The sequence below is a fragment of the Rhagoletis pomonella genome, unplaced genomic scaffold, assembly GCF_013731165.1.
Source record: "Rhagoletis pomonella isolate Grant_MI unplaced genomic scaffold, Rhpom_1.0 Rhpom_scaffold_00006, whole genome shotgun sequence".
Lineage (NCBI taxonomy): Eukaryota > Metazoa > Arthropoda > Insecta > Diptera > Tephritidae > Rhagoletis > Rhagoletis pomonella.
The window spans coordinates 68,176,497-68,204,463 of NW_023458560.1; the positions used below are offsets into that span (position 1 = coordinate 68,176,497).

Sequence of the window (27,967 nt, forward strand, 5' to 3'; positions counted from 1 at the left end):
TTTATCTTTATCTTTATCTTTATCTTTATCTTTATCTTTATCTTTATTTTTATTTTTATCTTTATCTTTATCTTTATATTTATCTTTATCTTTATCTTTATCTCTATATCTATCTTTATCTTTATCTTTATCTCTATCTCTATCTCTATCTCTATATATATCTTTGTCTCTTTATCTTTATCTTTAACTTTATCTTTATCTTTATTTTTATCTTTATTTTTAATACATAAATAAATAAATGAAATATATTATGAAGCATACATACATAAGTAAAGTAACAATAAACCTCACGGTTAGACTTACCAAATGTGCGGGTCTAGGAGCCTGCGGCCATGGGGCAAAATAAGCGCTGCGGGTTTGCCATTAATTTCTTTGAGATTCTGCGATTTACTGTAAATATGAGTTGTATTATCGATTCGCAACTGCATTTCAAAGAAAAATATGTGATTTATAATGTTATGCTTTAAATTCAAATGTAAACAAACTGTTTAAGGGCCGTTTTCTCAAGTAACCTGTAACTTTAAAGCTCACTTTGTATTTAAAGGTTGCATTAAGATTTATTTATTTTTTTGTTCTATTTTTTGTCGGCCGCTGTGGTGTAGTGGTAACAGCGGTCGTCCCTCGGCAGACAATGGCAAACCTCCGAGTGTATTTCTGCCATGAAAAACAGCTCAAAAAAATATAATCGCCGTTCGGAGTCGGCGTAAAACTGTAGGTCCTTCCGCTTTTTGTGACAACATCAAGGCGCACGCCACAAGTCGGAAGAGAAGCTCGGCCAAATACTAACATAGGTGTAAGCGCTAATCTATTATTATTATTAGTATTATTAAAATTTATGATTGTGTCTAAAGTAAAGCATTTTATTATCGGTTTTAAATTGGTTTACAACCAAGAAACATACATATGTACGTCAAAACACTATTACAGAAATGCTTAACTTTAGACATAGCTTTATTTTTAATCCTACCTTTAAATATACAGTGAACGTTAAAGTTAAATGTTACTTCAGAAAACGGCCCTAAGAGGATGATTTGATGAAACTTAATTAGTGAAATGAAAATATGGATGAAAAATATAAATCTATTATATATTTTTTTTACTTTTATGACGCTGGGAACTATTCCCAATTAGAAAGAAAATTGCGCTCCAAAACTTAACCGTCAGAAAATTTCAAAATGACTTCTATTGCAAGCTTTTACTAGCTTTGCGTTCAATAACTTTTTCTGAAAATTTTCTCTTGCTCTCAATTTTACTCTCCCGCATTTTCCGGCAAAAGCGTGTTGTGTAACTTCAGTTTTATTTAACCGCGGTTATAATGAAATGGTTGAAATATTTCAGATTTGCGCTTTTACGATAAAAAAAATTTAATGACGTTTACGTTCTTTGGTACATACAAAGAACGTAAAACATACAGTTTTTTACACCTTCCATCACTGTCACTTCGAATTCATTTCATCTGGCAATGCTAACAAATATTGTCAATCAAATACAACTCTGTATGTAAAATTGGCATCCCTTTTTTTATATTTCAGTTCCAGTTTTTCAGCCCAGCAAGTATGGTGTTTAGTTAAATTCGTACAGTGAAAAGTTGTGAAATATTGTTGTGAAAGCAAGAAATTGAATTCAAATGAATTGTGCTACTTGTGCTTTACCCGATAATACGAATAAAGGTGCTCGTTAAAACAATAAAGAAGTCAGAAAAATGTACCAATTTGTTTTGTGTAAACATAAAATAAGCTAAATTAATATATACAGATATACAGTTTTTGGAGAGACGGGGTCGAAGTGCGGTTCATGCAGGTAAATACCGAGAAATCGTAAAAACTCATTTAGAAGAGCGAAGTCGCAAAGCTATATAGTGATTTCTAGGAATTTGATGCATATCGAGATTTCAATTGTATTATTAAGCACCGAAATTCGCGAAAGTTAATGCATATCTTTAAACAAAAATGTGTATACCAAATATTGAATATCAGTTAAATGCGGTAAATTCCAGGAAATTCAACCAAAAGGCAGAAAAACGGCCAAAAAGAGGCACAAATTATTAAAGCATTGAGATACCAATTTCCGAGAAGCGCATTTCTAATTTAGACCAAATTCTCAGAAGTGACAGACAAGCCAACAACGGCAGAAACAGCCAGAGGCAACTACAAATTATATACATGGTTGTGTTGGGAAGGCATGGCATCATGGCAAAAGCGAACGAAGCACAAACAACAATACAGTATTAGTACGAAAAGTAAATACAAAAGTGTGAATGATAGGAGCAAAAAATATGCGGGGTGCCGTGTTGCGATCGCAAAGAGCAGAGCGCCACATTGCATACAAAAACATAAAGACATATATATATATATGCGTGTGTGTGTATGAGAAATCGTATAGAAACCCGCACGAAAGAGCGAGACAAAGCGAGGCAGCTGAAAAGAGTGAATTGTTTCACTGTTGCCAACTCTTGGAAAAGGTGTGCGAGTGTGGTGGCTTTGTGTGTTGTATTGTGTGAGTAGCAGCGTGTGGCAGAGCAACAAAAAAAAAATACATGTTTTATTTCAATTCGTGGGAAATTTTTAATTGTTCACGTGAATTGATTATAATGGAGACCAAATGAAATTGTGAATGTCAACGTGAAAAGTAAAGACACAAAAGTATTTATCAAGAATTTTGAATTTGTCCTGACTTAGCTAAGCGAAAAATGAGTTATTTTCGTTGTTTCTACGAATAGCAATGGGCTTTCATTCATAATGCGTGTACATATATGTATATGTATGTACATATGGAATGTACATGCATAAATATATATATGTACATAAAACCCACATATGTATTTGGATGACTAGTTTAGAAAATGATGATAAAGGGTTAATGATTTTATGAAGCCTGTTCCAGGTACCTCAGGATTTTAAGGAAGTGCGTCACGGTACATAGGGTTTATTACTGGCGATAACAGCTTTTCCTTGAAAACTGCAAATCCGGTAGTACCTGGAACAAGCTTAATGCATATGTTGTGACTTCATAAAATCATTAATGATGACAAATGACATTATTTTCTAAACTAGTCGTAAAAAAAAAAATAAAATAAAAACGAAATTTTACCCAATTATTAGGTATGCCCAAAATAACAGTAACTTTGAAGATAAAAATTTAAAACAGATCTGATTGAAATAACGGGCTCAATAAAAAAAAACTTTAAAATTTAATTCTGTTGAAATTAATTAATTAGACTGGATTCTATTAATGATACGTTTTGTAAAAGCACTCTCGCAATAATTGATTGCAATGTTGCTCCAATTGTGAATGCAATACCATTGAAGATAGTAATCGTATATGTACATATTATTCAATTGTTCAATCGCTGATTTGTTTTTTTTTTTTTTAATTTGGTTTCGAAAATGTCAAAAATTTTTTGATTTCTTCTCGCAAAAATTCTAAATTGTTAAAATCGATTTGCATGTGAATCCGTTTTCCATACAAAACAAGCTATTGAATAGAAGCTTTTCAAACGTTGGCCCAACTCAGCAGCACAACCGCTAATTGTGTATTGGGTTTTGCAAAGGATGGGTCAATGATTCGAGAAGCAAAAAAATTTGCGAAGATATAAAGTTGCAACAATTCTTATTTTTTCTAGGCGAAATGGCCTAGTAGCCGAGCCTCCGAACTATATTTTATAAATTAATTTATAACTATAAATTAAAATAAATAAATAAATAAATTGTTTATTTTTTTTTTTGTATTTCACATAGCACGCTTTGATTTAGAAGAAAAAAATCAGAACAGTGTTTGACACTCGATACCAGAAGCAACAACAAAATACACGCAAATGTTGTGTTTCCTCCTATGCTACTACCTGTGCATTATGCCTTGCAATATGTAAATAAAAAATGAGGAAAAAATCTTCGTGTCACTGAGTTTGAACCCGTGGCCCAAAAGTTGGCAGTCTAACACGCACCTACTTGGCTGCAGAAGTTGTTTAGAAAACATGGGCAAATACCATGATTCAATAACACAAGGTTATGTAATTTGTGACAGCTAAAATCTGACACTCCTTTATCTAGATTTGTATTTTGGAAGTAGGAGAAAGGGGAAGAATGAGATCGCCTTTGTCGAAAACGGTAGTAGAAAGGTACTAAAAAGTGCGCAAAGTATACAATTAGAAGTAAAACGTGTATTATTCATTCAATGTGAATTTGCAATATATTTGGGTTTTTAATGGAAATACTAAACAATACGTAAAGATATAGATTTTAAGTTTAAGTTATTCGTCATTTCCCGAAACAAATCTAAAATACCGACCGTTCAGCTATGCAAAAACGAAAAATGCAGATTAATAGAACTTTTTACGCTCATTTCTACCATGCCAAAATTGTTTACCGCAAGTGAAAGACGTTCTAGAAGGTTAAAGTTAAATTTTTTGATTTTTTTTTTTAATATTAATATCTTATGAACCACTTAACCGATTAAAAAACTAATAACGTCACTATAAAATTAATCAATTTATCTTTCAGCTGATATACATAATGAAATTGGTTTTTATATATTTAAACCAAAACCACTAAAAAACGAACAAATGTTATTTTTTCATGAAATAACTTTTTGGAAAAAGCTGCATGATTAATGGCGAGAAAATTTTTATTATTTAGAAAGTACAAGCTATATCTTTAATTCGTTATAAATATTTTATCATCATCGACTCTTGGGTTTACAGAATTAAATGATAATAAAAAATTTAAATAAACAAAGCAAATAAACGTCTTATATCTTCTTTGTTTTTTACCTGCGCCAAATAAATTTGCTATCGTTGAAATCAGCGTAAAAAGTTATTGTACACCCCGCGACAAAAGATAGCACATCAATATTTTTGACTACTTTTCTTTTTGCTTTTGCTGGGCCGCTAAAGCATTTATGAGTGACACATCAGCGCAAAAATATAAGCCATATTATTAGGAGTTTGGAATGAGCATGAAGATTTTTTATGAAGTTGATTGATTACTCATTATAATATTTATATTTTTTTACCATTCTATCGTTAAATCCATATGTACATACGTACATACATATGTATGTATACCCCGCGACAGAAGATAGCACATCAAGATTTTTACTAGTTTTGACTACTTTTCTTTAGCTTTTTTAAGGTTCATTATTTTTATATAAAACCACAGCTCTTTATCCAACAAATACCATATAAATCTAAATTTCAGACTTTGTAGAGAAATTATAAAAATTGATTTATGATTTTTTTTTTTGCTGACGGTATCACGCATGTTCTTCCATACAAATTTCTTATATGGAAAAGAGTGCATAATACCATCAGAAAAACAAAATTATCAAAAATCAACGCTAGAATTTAATAAGCAATAAAACTGCATACGAAAAATTTTTTAAGAAATTAAAATTAAAATGCTTGGAATTGGGATGAAAAGTTTGTGGAATTTTTATAATTTTTGTGCAAAGTCTGAAATTTAGATTAATATGGTATTTGTTGGACAAAAGAACTATACTTTTATATAAAAATAATGAACATTAAAAAAGCTTAAGAAAAGTAGTCAAAACTAGTAAAAATCTTGATGTGCTATCTTCTATCGTAATGATACAAGGGTAGTAAATAACTACAAATATTATAATGAGTAATCAATCAACTTCATGCTCATTCCAAACTCGTACTGATATGGTTGATATTTTTCGCGCTGATGTGTCATTCTTTAGCGGCCCAGTCGGCAAAATTAGAAAATTCTGATAGCCCGTTTTCGGATATTTTAACCCTTAATTAGGCGCATGGGGTCAAGGCCATTTCAAGTCGAAAAAAAAATGTATTGGAGTGCTTGGCGAGTGCTCGCGCTTAGTTTTTATTTTTGTATCCAAGTTTGAAGTCTAAATTATGCTTTTCTTTCTTAAAGGTAACTACTATAATAAAGAACTTTAATATTTATGACAATACACAACATTTCGTTTTATTTAGTTAGTCACGGCTGAACAGTCGCGTACATTTGTGTCGCTACTCGCTTGAGTGCTGATCCCATGTGACCACTAACGTAACATTTTTTGGGGGAGGTAATTTTTATACCCGAGCGCACTTGTGCACAAGGGTATTATAACTTTGTTCACATAACGGTTGTTTGTAACAGGCAAAACGAATCGAGATAGATATAGACAAATGTATACATAAATGATCAGAATGAAAAGAGAAATCGATTAAGCGGTGACTGTCTGTCCGTCCGTCCGTCCGTCCGTCCGTCTGTGCATACGATAACTCGAGTAAAAATTGAGATATCTTAACGAAACTTGGTACGTGAACTTCTTTTGGGCGTGGGACGGATGGTATTGAAAATGGGCGAAATCGGATAATAACCACGCCTACCTCCCATATAACGGTAATTTTAAGAAATACGAAAACTGCGATATTTTAGTAACTACTAAAGATAATTCACTCAAAATAGATACTTACAATGAGTTTCAGACGGAAAACATGAATATTATAAATTTTTGGAAAATGGGCGTAGCCACGCCCACTTATGGTTACATGTGTATATCTTGGTAACCGCTGCACCAATTTCTTCCAAACTTGGCACAGTTGTTGGCCTTAGTACAGCATACTAAATGGCTGAAAATTTAAAAAATCGGACAATAACCACGCCTACCTCCCATATAACGGTCATTTTCAGAAAAACGAAAACTGCGATATTTTAGTAACTACTAGATAATTCACTCAAAATTGATATTTGCAATGAGTCTTAGACGAAAAATAAGAATATTACAAAATTTTGGCAAATGGGTGTAGCCACGCCCACTTATGGTTACATGTGTATATCTTGGTAACCGCTACACCAATTTCTTCCAAACTTGGCACAGTTGTTGGTCCTGGTACAGCATACCAACTAAATCTAAAATCGGACAATAACCACGCCCACATCCCATATAACGGTAATTTCGAGAAATACAAAATCTTCGATAAATCAGTAAATATTGAAGCTAATTTATTCAAAATTGATGATTGCAACAATTCTTTACCAAGAAATACGTTTATGACAAAATTTTGGAAAATGGGCGTAGCACCGCCCACTTGTGATCACATATATGTATCTCGCTAACCGTTCTAGCAATTTGTACCAAGCTCGGTATGGTTATTGTGCTTGTCACATAAAAGCAAACCGTTGAAAATTGTTGAAATCGGACTAAAATTGAGGCCGCTTTTCATATAACGGTAAATTTCAGATATGCTTGAAATTTCAATATTTCGAAATTTAAGGACGCTAATTTACTCAAAATTGATACACCCCGGCTTACCATCTAGCGGAAGGTTTCGGAAAGGTGAAAAAACCTATATTTAATACTTGCGCCGGGTATTTAATGTTCGGCTTCGCCCGAACTTAGACTTTCTTACTTGTTTTTTTTTTTTTTTTCTAGTTTGAAGTCGAAAATATGTTTTTGTTTTTTTTTTTTAGTTAAAGATAATAGAGTACTTTAATATTTTTGTTAATACACACTTCGTTTTTTTAGTTTGAAAACTCTTTTCGATGGATTTGGACATAGGGAAGAGGGATGTTAGCTGTTCGGGCTTAAGTGGGTAGGTGAAGGGGTGTGTTTGGTATTTCAGGGTCAAAGCTGGATAAATACGAGTTCAGGCGACCGCAATATCCAGACCTTAAACCGCCTAATTTGCAGCGCATGGGGTGCTTGAAGGTTTGACAAACCGCTTGAGCGGAAGTTTTACAAAAATCTAAATTTTGCAAAATCGCCTTATTCGCAACTAAATTTTCAACGAGTGAGGGCATACGAAAAAAAATTAAAGAGAAGCAAACTTTACATTCCGAACCGACAGAAAACTTAAATTATCTGCTTTAACGAGTCATACTTGTATGGTGTATGGCGAAATGAAGAAAATAGGTTTGACAAGCCGTTTGTGTGGCGGCTCTATGAAGCTCTTCCTTTTTTATTGCTTTTGATTCACGATCCTGCTATTCGGCTTTGTTGCAAAAGCACAATTTAGAACTTTTATTTCTTTGTAAGTCCCCTTTCAGACACGTCAAGTCTTGCTTTCAAGTCTGCTCGTTCGTTGGCGAAGGAGGTGAGAAGAGAGGGGAAGAGTACAGATACCTCCGTACTGTCAATTCGTTTCAAGTTTTCTTGTCTCTTTTGATCTTTTCGTTGCTTCCCATTTAAAGAACCAAGGACTTGAATTCAATTAAAGTTGACGCGTGTGGAAGCAAATAGAAAACACAAAAGAGAATGCGAAAAAAATTGCTTTCAAGACTTGACGTGTCTGAAAGGGGACTAAGCGCTAGTGCGTTAACAAATCAATGTTTTTTTAATACATACATATAGGGAATCTTAAATATTACCGAAAATACATACACAGTTAAATACATACATACATACTTAATAGGATACCACTTTTTTACGCATTTACTGTTTACATACATATGCATGAATTTATGTACAACAAAGCTCGTAATTACGATGAATGGCCTTCGTAAGTTCGTTAAGGTTAATCTGCAGCTCTTAACGTTATTTGATCAGATATCACTTCGTAGAACTTTACTAAGTGTTGCCTTAAGTGATGCATGTGTACTCACTTCATAAATCCGTACATTCATATGTATGTACATTAGACTGATTCAAAAAAATCGACTAAATTTTTTTTTTAATAGCCCCCTCTTTAGTACCTCCGGGGGATGGCAAAAGATACCTGGTAGAAGCGCAACTCTTAATAAGTATTAAGTTGAAAAGGTCGCGTGTATTTCTATTTTCCATATAAATTACTCAGAAAACAAATGTTTTCAACTTTGGAATTTGTTTACTCGACTATGAATTATCAAAGTAAAAAATGCGAAATTAGACGCTCTACAAAAAACGTATCCCTTCAATTATTGGATAACCCTACTGGTTTAACGGTTATTAAAACTTAAAGTTAAATTTGTATCATTGTATTATCATTAAATATTGCAAAAAATTTTTACAAAAATGCTGCAAATTGTAATTCCCGGTTAGAAAAATTTATTAAAATCATTTTTAGTAAAAATCGTATAAAACAAACTTTCGAACATAACTCATTTACTTCATAATTTGAAAAGTACTTGGCAAGGTGAATTTATACAAGGTGGTGTTACTGGCGAATTTAGATTTTGGCCGTGGTCCTTCTGAATGTCAAAATGATGTGTTTGTTGTAATATGAATTCGCCTTGTTTACAACAAACACATCATTTTGACATTCAGCAGGACCACGGCGAAAATCTAAATTCGCCAGTAACACCACCCTAATAGGCATCTTTTGACATCCCCCGGAGGTATTGAAGAGGGGGCTATTAAAAAAAAAGTTAATCGATTTTTTGATTCAGTCTAATGTTCATACATACATACATACATATGTATGTATTTATTACATGTGCCTCAATTTCGGCAGACGCACTTCTGCTAAAAAGCTTATCAGTCAGATACCTTTTCGAAATGTTCATAGGAAACACATCACAGCTTATACAACAAATTCGATGAAATTTTTGAACATTGATACGAATTATGCAGAACTTGTGTCTATTATACATACATACGTACTTACATATGAACATGTGTATCTAGTTAAGTATGTACATACATATGAAATGCAATTAGTTTCTTACAATGTTGAAACTTCGATATTTCGAAATTTAAGTACGCTAATTCTCTCAAAGTTGATACTCACGTCAATTCCCTTGAAAAGAAATAAAATTATCGAATTTTGGCAAATGGGCGTGGTACTGCCCAATTATAATAATATCAAGTTTAATACCCCTATTGTGAATGTCGACTAGTAGTAGATAAACGACTGTTAGTCGATTATCGATTATCCGTGGTATTTTCAAAGTCGTTTTCTCGTTCAATAAGTGCGTGTGAATAGTTTATAGTCGCTCATCCTTCTACAAACAAACAGTTGTGGAAAAATTAGTGTTAAAAAACTATTCACAGTCGCTTATTGAACGAGAAATCGACATGCATAATACCATAGAAAAGCGACAATCGAATAAGAGTCGTTTATCTACTACTAATCGACACTAGCAAGAGGGGTAGAACGACCTTTGCATACCATGTAACGGTAGTTTTCGGAAAGGTGAAAAAACTATATTTAATATGTGCGCCGAGTATTTAATATTCGGCTACGCCCGAACTTGACTTTTTTTACTGCTTTTTATTTGATTATCAAGATGGGCGGCCGCAGTTTGTGCTACCACTCCGCAGAGCCTAGGTTCAAGACCTACGAGTGTAATTCTTCCATGAAAACAGCTTCTCATAAAAATGCAGAGGTTACAGCGCATTTCAAGCGGCCCTAGTTAATATAATCATAAATACCCACTACTATCGAAAAACATCTTCTGATTTCACGCAATGGTATCGGAAACTATCAATTGACTTTCGAAGTTTTACGGTAAAATTTTTACCAGCCCTGCAGCGGGAGGCGTTGTTGGGGTGTAACATTTTCCATGACGAGTTGTCAAACAATACTGAATAAAAAATAATGACAGTATGACGCTAGTCATGCGTGAGCTTTGAACAGAAAGCAAATGAAAAAAAAAAAAATCTAGATGGATCACCCTATAGGTTAGGTACATTCCTTTTTATCATTTTAACAAGTTCCAAGAAGAATTCGTTCAATATTGTTAACGATTCACGGGAATTTTGCCCCAACACGCTCTCACCTCCATGAACTAAAACGCAAACACTTTGATGAGAAATTCCAGGAATGCCGAAACTCAACACAAACACAAACGGCATTTTCGCCATAAACCACCTGCCCTCCGCAGGCGAATGTCAGTTTCAAGTTATTTTGCAAAACCATTGCTTGGCGTTTGTGTGAACTTTCGTATGTATGTATGTATGCGTACATACTTACATACATGTGTATGTATGTATGTAAGTAACTAAATGCACATGGAAAGTAATTTTAATTTCCAGCTAAAATTAACTTGGTGAATATTTATGTATATACATATGTACTTGAATACATCCATACATACATACATAATCTGTGTGGGTCATTACTGTTTATTGTATTTATTTTTCCGGAACTGTTGAATTATTATGAAGTGAGGAAGTTGCTAGTTTTTCTTGTCGAAATTAGTGAAACATACTAAATCGTAACAATTTATACATACATATATCATATTTTGAATTCAATCATAATATCTATTACATATAGTAAAATTGCAACAGTCCGATGTCTGTACCTTATAGATAGGTATTAAAGAAAAATTGATATGTGGGGGTCTTTCTTAGAGCAACAGAAGTCAAATCAACAATTTCTATGATTTTTGTCTGTCTGTCTGTCTGTCGGTATGTTTGTACGCGCATCAGTCGAAAACTAATGCATGAGATTGAATGCAGTTTGCACCGATGCATTGCTAGGGGTCTAACACAAAATATAGAAAGAAAAAAATGAGAGTTGCCACCTGTTTGAAAATTGCAGTTTAATTAAATTGATAGATAATCTAAATATTGCAATATGGCTGCCAAAAGAAAGGGCTTTAAGAAGGCTTACAGCCAAAAAATTTTTGGTGGAAGGTTGCCACCTGTTTGAAATTTTTAATTCTATTTAATTGATAAGATAAATTGAATATTGCTATATGAGTATCAAACTGAAGAGATTTAGGAAAGTTTACTGCCGAAAATATTTTTTGACGAGGCTTAGGGTGCGTACCTACTACCATTCCGCAGGACTTGGTGCGAGAAACATCTTAAATCGGTGGGCAATGGCAAACTTCCGAGTGTACTTCTGAATTGAAAATGCTTCTCATAAAATCATTTGCGGAAGTATGTATATATACAGTGGCGGTCAAAAATTTATGAATGATGTTTCGTTTTTCATATTTACATACAATGTTTTTCAAGGTATTTTTTTTTGATATTTTTTATAAAAATATGATTTATGCTTTAACAAAAACTATATATGTATGTAAATCATACTTCAAACTTTATACAGAACTACAAATTTTTATCTAAATTTCGAGCTTTTTAACCAGAATTAAAAAAAAAGCTTTGGGTGTGCAGTTAACAAGCTTATTTAACAAGCTAAATTCTAGTAAAATAATGCAAGTTTTGAGTCGCAAAAAAAGGAACAGTCCAGCGCCTTCGTCTTGGTCTGCAGGCTGTATCGGAGATACACCCGCTAAATTTAAACGTAGAATACGTGGTATGGTTAAGAGCATATCCAAGTCAAAAACGAAAGCACAAACTAAGAAAAAAATATCGATAACAAAAGCGATAATAAAATCGATAACAAAATCGATAACAAAATCGTTAACTAAATCGATTACAAAATCGATAACAAAATCGATTCCAAAGTCAATAACAAAATTGATAACAAAATCTATCAAAAAATCCATTACAAAATCGGTAATAAATTCGATAAAAAAATCGATAAAACTATCGATAACAAAAGCGATGGCAATATCGATAGCAAAATCGGTAAAAAAACCGATAAAAATACCGACAACAAAAGCGATAACAATATCTATAGAAAAATCGATAAAAATATTGATGACAAAAGCGACAAAAATATCGATAACAAAAGCGATAACAATATCGATAGCAAAATTGTTAAAACAATCAAGAAAAATATCGATAACAAAACCGATAAATAATCAATAATAAAATCAATAACAGAATCGATTACAAAATCGATAAAAATATCGATCATTATATCGATAAGTTCCGAAAATATCGATAGCAAAATCAATAACAACATCGATACAAATTTCGATAACAAAATCGGTGAAAATATCGGTAACAAAACCGATAAAAATATCGATGGCAAAATCGATTAAAATATCGGCAACAAAATCTATAAAAATATCGATAACAAAATCGATAAAAATATCGATAACAAAACCAAACAGATCCACATTAACTGAAACTTTCATATGTACGTACATATATATGCATTTACATATGTACATACGCTGCGATCAAAAGCCGCATTACATACGCATACATACTTTTTGTCTCCTTCCCACACTTCCAACATATGCACGTGTTTGCAAAATGATGACGAGGTGATTTTGTATGGAAAATCATTTATGCCCATATATTTGAATAAAATAAACATATATAGAAGATATCAACCAATACTTCCCATATACCAAACGAAAGGAAAACTCTTGAATTTTTGATTAAAGAAAACAAAAACAAAATCATTCGAGCGGTTTTCGAGCATTTTGGTAATGAAAAAAATTTGCAAATTTTTTCAACAATTTTTTGCCTTAAAATGCTCAATATTTGTTAAATTTATATAAAATTTGTACCCGATAATATTTCTACTGCTCCAAAGAACCTATATCCCGAAAATGAAAGTTATATATGCCAACAATAAGTTGCTAGAGCACTTTAAAGGCTCAAAATTGACCCCAAAATAAGGCAATGTTTACCGTTGTTTTTACGACAGAAACCGAATTGGTTATTTACAAAAATGAATCTGTCGACAGGTTTGGAATTTTATCTTTGAAACGCCACACTTTTCTTTGAAATCGCTTTATTAGTTCTCGTGCAATAAGCGTTTTTGTGAAGCTCTAAAAATTACAACTACAACATTTGAACCTTAAGGTAAGACGTATTCTACGTCAAAATCGCATTGATTTTTAATATACATATATATATATATTTTTTTTTTGTTAACGGCGTTTACCACTTTTTTCCATATAAACATGAATTTCTTGTGGAAGTATATGCGCAAGACCGTTTGCGAAAAGAATAAAAACAGTCAACGCCAGTTTTCCTAAATTTAGCTTTTTATATGAAAATACCGTCAACAAAAAAAAAAAATATAAAAATTTATGGAATCTTTCTAAATTCTGTATAACGTTTGAACGTGTCATTTATAATTTTCGTTAAAGCATTAACCATATTTTTATAAAAAAATATCAAAAAAATTTTAGCTTGAATAACATTGTAATTATTAAAGACGAAACACCATTAATCCCTTTTTTGACCGCCGCTGTATATCTTTTTGGATATTGTGCGCTCTTATAAATTCCGAGTATTGAAAGTATTGGATACCTTTTATATCGGTACCGATTATCGAACAATATTTAAAAATATCGACTCAGCACATCCCTGGTTGGAATCACATTTCGCTCAAATGGAAATTTTAAAACTTCAGGCCAAAAAAAGTCAACTATTCACTGACAGTATGCCACGAAAAACAAAAAAACACCTTTCTTTATGTTCTGCAACATTTCTTATGAGATTTAATTTAATCTAAGTACAAAATTCTATCTAACTGTGTCTGAGCCTGTATTTGTAAATTTACCGCTAACTGCTGGTAGTCGACGAATTTCAAAGAAGTAAATCCTAACAGAATTTTCATTTCTGAAAATTGTGCAAATGACGGTTTCTTGTATTCTCAAGAAAATTTGTCTTACGCACACTTTCCGTTGAAGAGATGCAAGTGTACAAACATCCATACATACATATGTATAAGGGTACATGCATACATGCCTTTGTATTTGTATAATCTCAGGCACGGTGTACACAGAGAGCGACATCATTTATTTTCTACAGAATACATTCTTATTCCAGAAACAGAAAATGAAGTGGGTTTGAAATTTCATATGAATTCCGCGTTGTGTAAAAGCAAAGCGGCTTGCTGCACATGCACACTACACACTAAAAGCAAGCGGACAAACTTTTATTTTATGCATCTACCTACCACTGTTTTCCAAGACAAATTTCATATTGTGTGAAAATGTTAGCTGACCAGAATTTTACAACGAAATCGGAGGAAGTATTTACGGAAAAATCCATTAAATACATTTCTGCGGAAGCGCTTCTGATCGAAAGTGGTTGAGCACGAATTACGAATAAGTATTTATATAAGCGGGCCAACATGCGCTTATGCATTTAAATTGGGTTTATTGATGGATTACATACATATGTATGTAAGTACCTAAGCGTAAGCTATTTCTTTATTAGTTAACGGTATGCGTACCTACATACCTATATAAAGTAAGCTTACATATATGTTCGTACTAAAATTGACATCGCCCCTACATTATATGTATGCATATTAGGGTGGTCCTTAAATGTAGGAAACAAATTTTTTACATCAGATTTCCTAATCCTCAATCGACGTAGGGTCGATTGAAGTCGGTTAAGGGGTAAAAGTTCATATTACCCTATGAAGACGTCGTAACCGACTCCAGTTGGAACTAAAATTTATATGTGATATCCTCGACTTAAGCAGTATCGATTTTGGGCATTAAATGAAAAAAAAAAATAAAAAAATATTTTTAAATTTTTGAGTCCTTAGAGGCATCTGGTCTTTGATCCCTTAGCGACAGGCCTTAAGTGACTCCAATCGGGACTAAAATTTATATGTGATATCTGTAACTATGATAGTATCGATTTTGATTATTGTATGAAAAAAAAAATGTGTTTTAATTTTTTGAGTCTCTATAGAGGAATCTGTACTTCGCCCCCTGTGCGACACGCCTTAACCGTCTCCAATCTGTGACAGTGGTGTTAACGCCGAGGGGTGAAACCTAAAAACTCCTTCATTGGATTTTTTAAGTACCACGCTAATGTATATTAGATCACACCAGATAAAAAGTTCGCCGTACATTCGAATCTAAAATATGTTTGCAAGGCAATTACAAAAAAAAAAAAAAACTTTGGCAGAACGCATGGGTCACCTTTTCAAAGTTTTCGTCTTATCTTCAGCATTTACAGTACGATCTCACTGTATGATAAAATTATGTTCTTGTCTCGAGACAGACATTTTTTGTCTTTCAAAATTAATTGAGCTCAAGTACCCCGTTCCAGTACGTAGCCACCACATCTGAGTTCTCATCACTAGCACCCTAATATCAGTAAATTTAAGGTTACCGAAAATTATTGAATTTTTGCTAAGGAACCACATACTTACAAACATATTTCGATATTTACAGAACTATCAGGCATGTTCTAAAATTCGAAAATTTGAAATCGACTCGATTTCGTTAATTTTCTCGATGGTTTTTAACCCAGAAATTTATAAGTCTCGCACTAAAAAGATTTATTTCATATCACTGTTGCTTCTTTTACTGCCAATCGAGTCGAATGTCGAAGGTTGGGTTAGGACAAAAAAAGGAGATACAGTCTAATGTACATACAAGTATTAAACCATATGATGAAATACTTACCGACTTTCTGTGGCTCCAAACTGAAGTTGACTGCTCAAATACATACTGAAAACATACTAAACATGATAGCCGTTACCCTGCAGGAAATTCACTGCAATGAAAACTTTCAAACGACTACTTCTGGAGCAAATTATTTCTACATTATAATTGGTTTTTGTGAGGCTATTTCTTCGTTTTCATTTGGCGGAGTTTTAACGTGGCGGGACCCAAATCCTGCGCACGCGAAGATTTAACCCCTTCTAAAAGCTAAAATACTTACTCCCAAACGGGTGTTTGGTCGCTACATAGAGGATACGTGGATATAAATATCCGGACGTTGTGAGCTGCGATTTAAACCGTACGCACAAGAATCACTTCTGGCCACTCCCAGGTCAATGGCAGTCAAAAGTTGTAACTGCCTTTGCCTGTCGAAGAACAAGCTCCACTGTATAATAAAATTACAGGCTAGAGTGCATCGTATCAAAAATATCGTTTTAATATTCAACTTGGGAGTTTGATGATCTTTAATGCATTCCTGGTGGTACATACCTACAAGATTTTTTTCTTACAGGAGAAACATAAAACATAAAAAGAATGTGAAAAACAGGTAGGGCTTTTTAAAAAGTGGCACATAACTCCGTGGTTTTGTTGGTTATGTATTTGAAAAGCTTAATTTAAAAACAAATACCAAAACGGCATTTCGCACTGATGAATTTCTTACTCTAAATTTTTCTTACAGGGTATCAATAAATGCATGCTACTTTTATATACATATGTATACCTAGAAACATATCTACAACAGCACATAAATACATATCGGTCATTTACTTCAATAGTGTCATAACTCAAAAAAGCCAAACTCGAGAAAAACGGCTTTAAGGTTTTGAATTTACATATTTGCATTTTTTCACAAAAATGAGACGCTGATATAAAAATCCACCGTCATCGGCGATATTTTCACAAAGTGGTTTTTGTGAAAATGGCAGATACGAGTAAAAATTAATACATATTTTGTTCTAGTGTGGTAATCGATAAAGGTATGAAACTTTTACACATCAAAAAAGAAAAAGTGGCGGTCATTTCTGCATACTCAACTCAAAATTTATATATTTTTGTTTATGACACTATTGAAGTAAATGGGCGATATGTACATATCTACATACATATATATGTATGTAAGTATCTACGTATTGTTGTCATGTCATGCAGACACTTTATGGTGAACGCCAACAAGCAGCAGATGGCAACCATTGAGCATGAGTCACTACATACTACTTTTATTTTGGTTGGTACCCATGCTGTTGCTGCCCGCTGCTGGTTTTGGTATTGTCAGCGGTGCGCATCACACCACCACAATATTCTACGAAATCGGCATTATTAACTGTGTAGAGCCAACTGTATGTAGCATTGTTCTTTAGACTCGCATATTTGCAATATACATATATAGGTAAAGAAAAAATTCAAAAAGAAAATTTAATCGAAAAAAAATATCAAGAAATTCGTGGGATTGTCCCTTTCAAATATGCTTCGAGTTCCCCGTATTCCAAATTCATTGTTGATTTTATCCGCATTGTGTTGGCTGGCGGCAGTAGGCAACACAGGCAACACAAACAGCACGCGTGAGTACCACCGCGCTCACTGCAGTCTACAGGGATGAATATTCCTACTGGATGGATATGTATGTATGTTGTTAAAGAATTTGAAATAGGAGCACTCGGAAATCAACATCACTCTTGTTAAGGTTCGCAGCTGCTGCAAAAGTTAAGTCATTATTGAATTTGCACTCTAAATAGCCGGCGGTTGAAAGGGCAGTGTACGTACTACTGCAAGCGGGAAAAGTAAAATGGAGCAGAGATAATTTTTTTTTTCTAAATCGAGTAGTGATGAAATTTTCTTAATTAAAATACGTTTAAAAGGTATTGTTTTTGATACATATGAAAAACTTTTTTTTTGTATCAAAGAAAAATTAAAAATTTACGTTACTTTTTTTACATTAAATATTTTCTTGTCGGAAATAGCCAATAAAGAAAAAATCTGGTGTAATATTTCTAGTTGCTTGAATCGATTTGTACTAAAGTTATCGATACAAATCAAACCCAAAGGTTCCGACTCTTCGATCTTCGCCTTAATGGATTTAAAACCGGCAACTTTAGAATCAGCGATAGGGACGACGAAAACGATATCTGTAACAAGAACGGTAGAAAGAAGTTACAAGATATCGATAAAAATTTGTACTAAAGTTATGGATAAAATTATGTATACATATAAAAACGGTTAATAGTGATTTCGACAACAACATCGATAGAACGTCACCAGTCATATCGATAGTGATTACGCCAACAAATACCCACGACAGTCGGGTCTACGTAACCGATCCAGATTTATGCAGGGTCAAATTTTTTGCATCAAAGGCACATCGCGATTATAGTTATTTGGGTCATTTCAGGCATTTTTGCCCAAGAAACCATAGGTCTAAAATGAATTTCGAGCCAGCGTTTTTTTCTATCTAGTTTTTTTTTTCCAAAAAGTGGTTCACCTATTGAAACAGCTGTATTGAAAACTAGCCAAAATGTGTATCTGGGGGTTTTTGGGGTCGACGAATCCATTTCTGGCATTATTGTTTTCTTTTGAGGGCCGCCAGAGGGCGCTTCAGTACTTTTTTTGGATTTGAACGACTTTTTTCCGAAAATCGACAACATTGTTGCGAAAGTCCACGAAATTTGCAGGCACACTTAGACATTGGAGTAAGCTGTTATTTTTATCGTCGAGGGGAAAAAAACTAGTAAGGCCGAAATGGTGCGAGGGTGGATAAGAACAGAGGGGGTATGGGGTGGAGATACAGAACGATTACACCTAAGGCTTCTTATAACAAAAACGCTCTGTGCTCACAACGAAGCTCTTCAAGCAGCTGATATCCTTCCCGAAAGATCATCGGGAGTGTGGAAAAAGCGCGACCCCCTAATCTGTAATTAAACACAGATTAACCATACAATATTTCTCCCTCTTTAATCCATAGTTATAAAATTATCTAAGATTACTTTTCGGTTCACAAACTAGTTTTATCGATAATTTTTGCAAAGAGGAGAAATTTGAAACGAAAAAGTAAACAAAAATAGCTTATAGTAAGGAAAAGAGGTTTATAAAAGTATTTGTAATAAAATATTAAGTTAAAGTTTATTCAAAAAGATTACTTTGGCAGAAAAAGTGATCACAGTGATACCGAAAAGAAATTTCACGTTTCCTTGAGCTGTGAGAAAAACAAGCAAAAAAATTTTAAGCAGCTAACAATCCGAGATTTTACTGTGTAAGCGGCGGGGTGATCAACGAAGCAGCTTTGATTGAGATTATATTTACATAAATGTAAACGTTCTTTAAGGCTCGCAAAGGCATGGTACCTCTATGCAGCAGGTGTTGAGGTGATTCCACATCATCATCCTCTATGCAGCTGATGCAGTAAGGGTCATCGTTGATGTTCAGCCTTACAGCAAACTTTTACCCATCACTCAATGACGTAATAACGAGAGGTGTAACTTGCTTAGAGACAGTTTTTCAGTGCTAGTGTATACTAAGATCACTTAATGTTGTTTCGAATGAAAAACGTCGCTAAAGATTAAAACAGAAAAAAACCCAAATATTTTCGTTTGCCATTTCTTAAGGGGTTTTAGTTGGTTTATGTGGTAAACAAGTGTTCTTTTTTATTATTGCAAATGTATTTATTTACACATGTGTATCCATATGTATATGGGGCGTTCCATACCGAAATGGACGGGGTTCATACTTCATGTGTTTGATTTGTTTCAAATTTTTAGGGTTGATTGATAAACATAAATAATAAATAAATATGAAACTTGAGCTTGAATAATACATTTTTAAAACTTTACTGCACAAAAACAAAAAGGAATCGATTTAATAGTTTTCCAAATACATATCTCGAGAACGGGGCGAGGAAAAAATTTGAAAAAAGCACACATACACACATCCAAATTCTCTATGAAGAGAAAGATTTTTTTAAATATTTTTTCTTGAAAAATTTTTCACACACAAATTTTTTGATAAAAAAATTTTTTTTTTTATATATTTTTAAAATTAAAAAATAAAAAAAATTGAAAAAAAATCACAATGGTAGCCCTGAGTATTGCGCAATATTTAAGTATAGGCTGCGTTTCTTTATACATTCCGGATAATCCCATTTCACAGCCGGAATAAACAGAATGCGTTTGAAATATACGTCAACATATCATCAGGAACGTCCTAAAGAATAAATAAACAAAAAAGTTTATTCCAAACGTTCAAAATGAATAAAGAAATGCAGCCATAGTATTACGGGGTGCACTCTACAATAAATTGAGTTATATTGAGAATTTTTTTTACACCGGAGTTGAGTAAAATGAGTACATTATAAGTTTACAAATTTCTAATTTTTTTGGAATTTTTTGAGTATGCAGTTTTGTAGCCCATTAAATTTTATAATGCATTTATTTATTATTTATGTTTATCAATCAACCCTAAAAATTTTAAACAAATCAAACACATGAAGTATGAACCCCGTCCAGTTTGGTATGGAATGCCCCATATGTACAAATGTATGTATGCATGTGTGTGCAAAAAAAGTACTACATGCGTCAAACCGAGTGCTTCTCATGAATGAATGCCGTAAAAATAAATACAATTATCAAAAATAAAAAATAAAACACATTTCTCCGTAGTGTGCGATTGTGTTTATCGGTGAAGGTGGAATTCTTTGAAAATTGATAACAAATGTCTTTTAATTGTGAATTGACTTTAGTTGACTACGACAAAAGCCCTATAAAGCAATCAGTCAGTCCGTTGCCTGACTCTGAACAAGTGCGTCGTGTTTTCGAGGTGTGTTTAAACGTTCTGAATTACTACATATGAATGTACATACTTACATACAATTTTGCACATAAATAAAGTAAATAAAAATAACAAAAATAGAAAAATATTTGTATCATATACATACATACATACATAAGTGGTGCGTACATATATAAATAAAGGGTGGCTCATGAGCAAGTTTACTTTTGAATCACAGGCTATATTGAAAGTGACAACTTTTCCTAATGAAATTAGCTCTGATCTAATACTTTTCGTGTAAAATTATGTAAAAATGTCAAACAGCAACATTACTCTCTGAAGTGAGAGTAAAAAGTGTGTAACAACCAAAAAATAATAATTTTTCCCGTAAAAACGTGAAACAGCTTATCGCTTGACAATTTTCATAATTTTACTAGAAGAAAAAGTTCGGGTAAAACCTTGCAACTTCATTCTCTACACAACTCTCCAAAAATCGTTCTCAGTTATATAAGGAATATTTGTGCTTTCTTCCAAAGGTGTTCGTACCAACACTAGCCACTATTCTAAACAGAACTTTATTGGAATTAACAGTAATTCCCAAAGGTTCTATGCTATTTACGCGATGACTGGTTTTGTTGTCCGTAAATTACGTTTTAATCGCCTTATAAGAGTGGTTAGAGGTTACCATTACCACTGAAAGAGCCAGGTTGACGTGTTGTCATGAAAACTTATATAAGCACTTCGCGCCAACTTATTATTAAAGTCTAAATACAATAATTTTTTTATTAGAAACACATTTTAATTCAAAACTCTTCTATTTGCTTTCAGATACAACAAATCTTGATGTGCCACTTTAAATACAGAATATAAAAAACAAAATAAATTGTTGAAATATCTTCCGATGGGGCACCGTTCCAGCAAACCATCTGCTGGCCTAACCGACGGTAACACTAGCATCAATAAAAATTCAACTAAAGACACATCATCAGTAGCTAAATTATCCAAGCAATCGACTCGTCGTCAGTCGTCACGTTTTCCAAAGTCGCGTTCAGCAAATAGCGAAAACAATAAACATTATCGCCACTCAATCGCATCACTTAACAGCAGTAGTGGTAGCGCCGCTACTGTGTACGAAGATAAGCTCTTGCCTGTTTTGCGGTTAGACAGCGGCGATTCCATAACCTCGGAAGGCTCATCGGGTCTCGGCTCAGTGACCAACAACTCATCAGGCCAGATTATTATAAAAATACGCTTCAAAACCCATACGCCGGGTGACATGGATAATGCATCAGAAAATGCACAGTCTTCGCCAACTACAGCAGCCGAGTCGTGCGCTCCAACGTTGGCAAATAGCGAAGGTTATCGCCGTTTAGTGGATACGAATTCGAATAAGGTGCCGCCGCGTGGTGATGCGGTTTTATTGAGAGCTGCTGGCAGTTCTCCCAACTCAGCGTTAAACAATACATACAGTGGTTGTAATATAAATAATAATAGAGCATCTCTTCCGGTACACTTGAATGCTCTACGCATTACTGAGCCGCTATTGGAACAAGGCATGGATAGCGCTAGTGCCGTTGAGTATTACGAGGTTAACGAAGAGGCTACAACCTCAGCACGCACGCGGCCCGATACAAGTCGGCGTCAGAAAACAAAGTCGGCTTTCATGAATTTTAGAAGCATTTTGGAATCATCCAGCAGCAGCAGTAAATCGCAGCTCAATAAAATTTCTTCAAACAGCAATAGAAATAATAACAATAACAGCAGCAGCAGCAATCATTCCCGCAGTATTGCACAAACATCGCCAACATCGCTGTCGGCATCACAAACACAAAATCAATATCGGCCTCGTGGCGGCGATGCAACACCAGCTAGTTCTTCCAGCATTTACCATGACACTCCAATAAGTAATGCCTTTGCGCCGACAACTTCCAATGCACTTATGCCCGGCACTCCATTATCGATAACTACCTCAACGGCAACACTTCCACTTTCACCATTACAACAGACGACGGCAACCACCAATCAGCTGGCTATTTGGGCAGCTAACAAAGATGTAATAATCTCTGCCATAAATTTGGTGGTGTGTCCATCCACAACGGGTGTCGGTTTGGAACGTTTGATGACCACAGAACTCGTGGCTGGGAATAGTGGCAGTGTTGGCGGCGATGCAAGTAGTGGAGAACGCGAGCAAGCTTGCGCAGTGCCCACTACTTCGTTGCTAAGAAACAATAGCACACAGGTGTCAGCGTCAGCGACTAGCGGCCCCATTGTACACTCACAAGTAGATTTTGTGCATTATCTTGTGCCAGATTTGCTGCGCATTTTTAACTCGAGCTTTTACTGGGGCAAAATGGATCGCTATGAGGCCGAGCGTCTACTGGAAGGCAAGCCCGAAGGTACATTCTTGTTGCGCGACTCGGCGCAAGAAGAGTATCTATTCTCGGTAACATTCCGAAAGTACGGGCGATCGTTGCATGCGCGCATTGAGCAGAGTGGACACAAGTTCAGGTAAGCGTGTTTCAAGTGTAACTCGCCATTTCACTGGGTTGAGTGACAGGTTGCTATTTGGCAAAATTCATTTGTACCCAGTTAAAATCTTTAATACTCGCTCACTAAATTTTTCGTTCTCTCCTTTTAACAGTTTCGATTGTCACGACCCAGCAGTGTTCAGTACCTCAACAGTGACCGGTTTACTGGAGCACTACAAGGATCCCGGTAGTGTCATGTTCTTTGAGCCAATGTTGACTGTACCATTCCATCGCAAGACAGTCTTCTCTTTGCAACAGCTGGCGCGCGCTGCCATTGTTTCCAATACCACCTATGACGGCATATCCGAGCTGGAGCTGCCGGTTCGCCTCAAAACATACCTTAAGGAATATCACTACAAGCAAAAGCTACGCGTGAAGCTACTCGACGACGCGCTACTCACATGTGCCTAGTGTCCGCTGGGCGCGGCACATTACCGCGCCGCTATTATAGCTAGCAATAATGCTTTAGGTGCTAGCACTGGCGTAGGTGATGGTGGCCGAACGCTGATGCATGCAACATCTACAACAGCTGCTGCGCTTGGCGTAAATGTTGGGTCTCTTGTTGGCGGGCATGGTACCAGTGCCAGCGGTGATGGCAATGAGTTAAGCGCCAGTGTCGCTGCAGGATTGGTTGAAGGCTTGGTAAATATGCGTGTGGTGTCGGTAGAAACATTGCACGACCTTGTCGATCTAGAAGACTTGCAGCACGCGAACACATTTGTTACTTACGTACAGCACTCGGCAGTTTTAGAGCAACTCAATGGTAATTCTGCAGAGAAAGGTCATAGGAGCAACATCAACAAGCAGCGACAGCGTCGTCAGCAGCTGCTTAAAATACCAAATCGCATGACAGAGTTGCTAAGCCGTGTAACAGCTAATTTAAATTGTTACAATAATGCGCAGCGCCTTAGACGCCAACGGCAGCAGGCGCAGTCGCAGCAGCAGCATCAGCATCAGCAGGGAGAGAGAGTGTCTTCGCAAGGCCAGGAACAGTAGGCGTTTAGGCTTATAAGGAAATATACATATATATGTATCTGTATAAATACATCATACATATATACAAGACAATCCCAGTGAATATGAAAATCAAAAATGTAAACAAAAACTCCAAATCGTGTATGACTACAGTTGAAGGGTGTAGAAGATGTGTAATGATATCGAAAAACCCACAAAGTCTACCGTCTATTACACTCTTTAAATTATGCATGATGATGTATCAAAATAGTATTAAGCAACAGCTATGTGTAAAGGTAATTATATATATATTTTTCCTTTTGCATAACAAGCACACATAGCTCAACCATGTATGTATGTAAATGCAGGCTCTAAGCACGTTTTAAGTTTCGAATTCATTAGGGGTATTCTCTGAGTCTTGCAAAGCTTTGCAAACCGTGCAATCCGTGCAACGTGTAAGGGCTTTGCAAGACTCAGCGAATACCCCCATTGAGCGATTGTTCGACGTAGCGAATTTGCTGAAAACGTATTTAGGCTAGTGTTTTTTGCGGCTTAGATTTATTAGAGATGTAACAGAAATTATTGAAATTGTATTAAATATTAAATGTACATATGTTATATGCTTCTTGTTACTATTTTAATTCATAGAATGTTCGTTTAGTTTATTGTAATATAGAAACACAAATAGTTTTAAAATATTTAGTTAATGAAATTATTTATTTTCCTACAAATGTATGTATATAAATTTATTTATTACATTTTTGAACTTTTTACAGTATGTATGTACTATGCTTCTCTTCTCATTACCGACTTTATTATAGTACTTAGATGTTGTGTCACTATTCCTGCATTTCTCATTTATTTATTTATTTTATTTTTCTTGGTTATATACATACATTCACAAAATTATTCATCAATTGTAAATACATATGTAAACATTTTGTTGTTAAAGAACAAATGCACATTTAAATTCCTACATTTATACATAAATGTGATTACTTATTATTGGTTGCTGGAACCCTAAAATAATTATTATTAGTGCCGGCAAAGTAAGGTTAAGGATATAGTTGAGCGACGATAAAAGCGCCAAAAGTCGTTATACAGAAATGTCAGCTCTTTTTTTACGTACTACCGCACTTAATTAAGTTGGTGAATCATCTAGATATTTTTTTCGTCGCTCCACTATATTCTTAGCTTAATAAACAAATCGAACAAAAAGTTGTAAGACTATTTGGGAGAAAAAGTACAATACTTTGCAGTCATAGTGTTCAACTGTACTTACATATCCATGACTGTAAAACTGAATTTATTATAATTGCAATTGTTTAAATTCGTTTTGAAAATATGTATTAAAAAATATAACTAAAGCAACAAAAACTCAAATCTGTTGTGTTAATTATTACACTGCTCAACATTAAAAAAAATTATTGGTGCGAGATATCGTTAGTAGTTTGTTTTAGGTGTGGATTGATTGATAGTACTGAAAATATTTACTTATTTTTCCATCGCGCAATTTTGAAACTAACGTGAATTTTATTTATTGCGCATTTAATCGCGTAGAAGTTGGGCCTATTCGAGGCACGTAATAAAAGCGGCAGTACTGCAGCACCGATGAAAATATGCAATACTGTTGCAACTTCCCAACTGATAAAACCTTGCTAGAAATTCACACCGAACGTGATTCTTTAATAATTCGCGCAACACTGCGGTTGTGATTACATCTCGAACAAGCCCGTTGTCGTAATGAGCCAAATGTATTTTGTTATACGTTTTTAGTGAATACAGGGTTAAAAAGTTCCGAAAACCTGTAAAAAATTTAATAAAAAAAAACTTATTTTTTCTGCTTCAAACCGAAAATTGCGGACGAATACAAGCCCTAGATAATCGAATTTGTTTGGAAAATATGACGTGAACAATTGAGATAGTACGTCAGTGGCCAACAAACCCCCATGAGGCTGGGAATTGCCTATGCAATGGAAAGAACAGGGGGGCTACTCTGTATTGCGATACGAAAGAGAAATGCGATGCGATAGGCAATCGCACAGCGTATTACCTACGGCATTACAGAGTAATAAATAAATTAAGCTATGAATTACTTGCCCATCAAGTTTTCTAGTTTCTAAAGCTATTCCTAGCCACTATTTTGGGTCGAAGAAAAGGTCAACCATGAAACCAACGGATGAGGTGTATCGAACTTAAAGGAAAATGTGCTGAAAAGTGACTTACTTTTTCAACTTAGCATGCCGGTCATTTCTCACTCCGGCTAATTGGCGACAATTAGAACTACCTAGTGAAGCTAAGTCCTTATCCCCCTTCAGCCTTCATAGACGACAACCAGCGGATACCGCATCGGATACCAAATTCGGACATCGTGGCGTAAAGACAGCTCATTTTCATGCTTTCGAAGATGGCTTTTACGCGACGCATATGTGGTAAGTGTCGACCGTCTTCCCGAGGATTTTTTACAAGATTTGGGGAATGCGTCGTGTATGATGAATTTACCAATGTCTAAGGCCAAAGCCAATAAGGTCGAATCCGTTCGCTAGAGGGGTTTCCTTTTGTGGATTGGGCAGGCACTCAAGCCACGAGCATGCCTTCATCCGACCATTTTATGTATAAGAGCTGATGTACGTACCATTTCAAATCGTCACTGCACTTGAATAGCTCAGCTGGCAGGCCGTCATTCCCAGTAGTTTTGTTGTTTTTCAGCCGCGAAATTACTATTCGTAACAGTCGGGCGGTGAGGGCGGCAGGTTCATCTTCTGCACTAGTTTCAGTGTTGTTACTATTCGGTAGGGAGGATGTACTTGAGTCGGTAAATAGCCTAACTTTCTGGAGGAGAAAATTGGATCTTGTTTTAGTGGCAGTGCTAAGCCCGGCCTAAATCGACTAATTTAAAGCTAAGCACAGGAAACGTGGCTGTTTGGGCCAGGGGGAGAAAAGTGTTAAATAAGTGGTTTTAAGGCAAAAGTGAAAAAGTAATTGGCTTAGTGCGGGGTATCTTCGCAAGTCGGACATGTGTTAAGTCGAGTCTGAATAAGTAAGTGTTAAGTCTGCTACACTATCCAAACTTAAGTTGCGGCATTGCGCTAGAGTTAGCTGAAACACTTGGCGGCGATTGGTGGTCGATGAAGACCGATGACGTTATTCCTAACGGTCAGCACTTCAAGTTCTTCGCAACTTGTTTTGAACTGCTAATTTTGATTATGGAAAATACATACATACATACACACATCTCGCTTCCCTCTTCAACTCGATCGCAGCGCGTCCCCCTAAACGGCACTATTTTTCTCTGCAGCGGCGAAACATTCTTCGTAGAACGAGTTGTCCCTTATAGCAGTTTTTTTTTTTAATTTACGACACAACAGACAATACTAAAGAAACTTATTTACGTAATTTGACAAACTCAAAATTGCTTTTAGACCCATGGATTCCTCGGCAAATTTGCTTAGAATTACACGTACATATACGCTATACACGCATAGTCGAAAAATATTTCGGTACAAATTGACCCACCCTAATGTACATAAGTACGTATGTATATCGGTTTGATAA

General features: G+C 34.9%; 1 protein-coding gene across 2 annotated transcripts; it reads left to right on the forward strand.

Annotated features, from left to right (window-relative positions):
- The first annotated feature begins 1,520 nt into the window (after positions 1-1,520).
- On the forward strand, positions 1,521-25,795 carry LOC118741183 (suppressor of cytokine signaling 4-like). Of its 2 annotated transcripts, none has more exons than XM_036473059.1 (3): positions 1,521-1,800; positions 21,759-23,438; positions 23,572-25,795. In XM_036473059.1, the coding sequence occupies exons 2-3, from the start codon at positions 21,832-21,834 to the stop codon at positions 23,867-23,869; spliced, it is 1,905 nt and encodes a 634-aa protein (XP_036328952.1). In that variant the 5' UTR covers positions 1,521-1,800; positions 21,759-21,831; the 3' UTR covers positions 23,870-25,795. The 2 variants fall into 2 exon arrangements, with proteins under 2 accessions (XP_036328952.1, XP_036328953.1); XM_036473060.1 differs by having other exon boundaries at positions 1,521-1,670.
- The last annotated feature ends 2,172 nt before the right edge of the window (positions 25,796-27,967 follow it).

Excerpts from the sequence above, each read along its gene's own strand:
- LOC118741183 (XM_036473059.1), top strand. The coding sequence starts at position 21,832 with ATGGGGCACCGTTCCAGCAAACCATCTGCTGGCCTAACCGACGGTAAC. Across the intron at positions 23,439-23,571 it reads CAGAGTGGACACAAGTTCAG|TTTCGATTGTCACGACCCAG; the intron begins GTAAGCGTGTTT and ends TCCTTTTAACAG.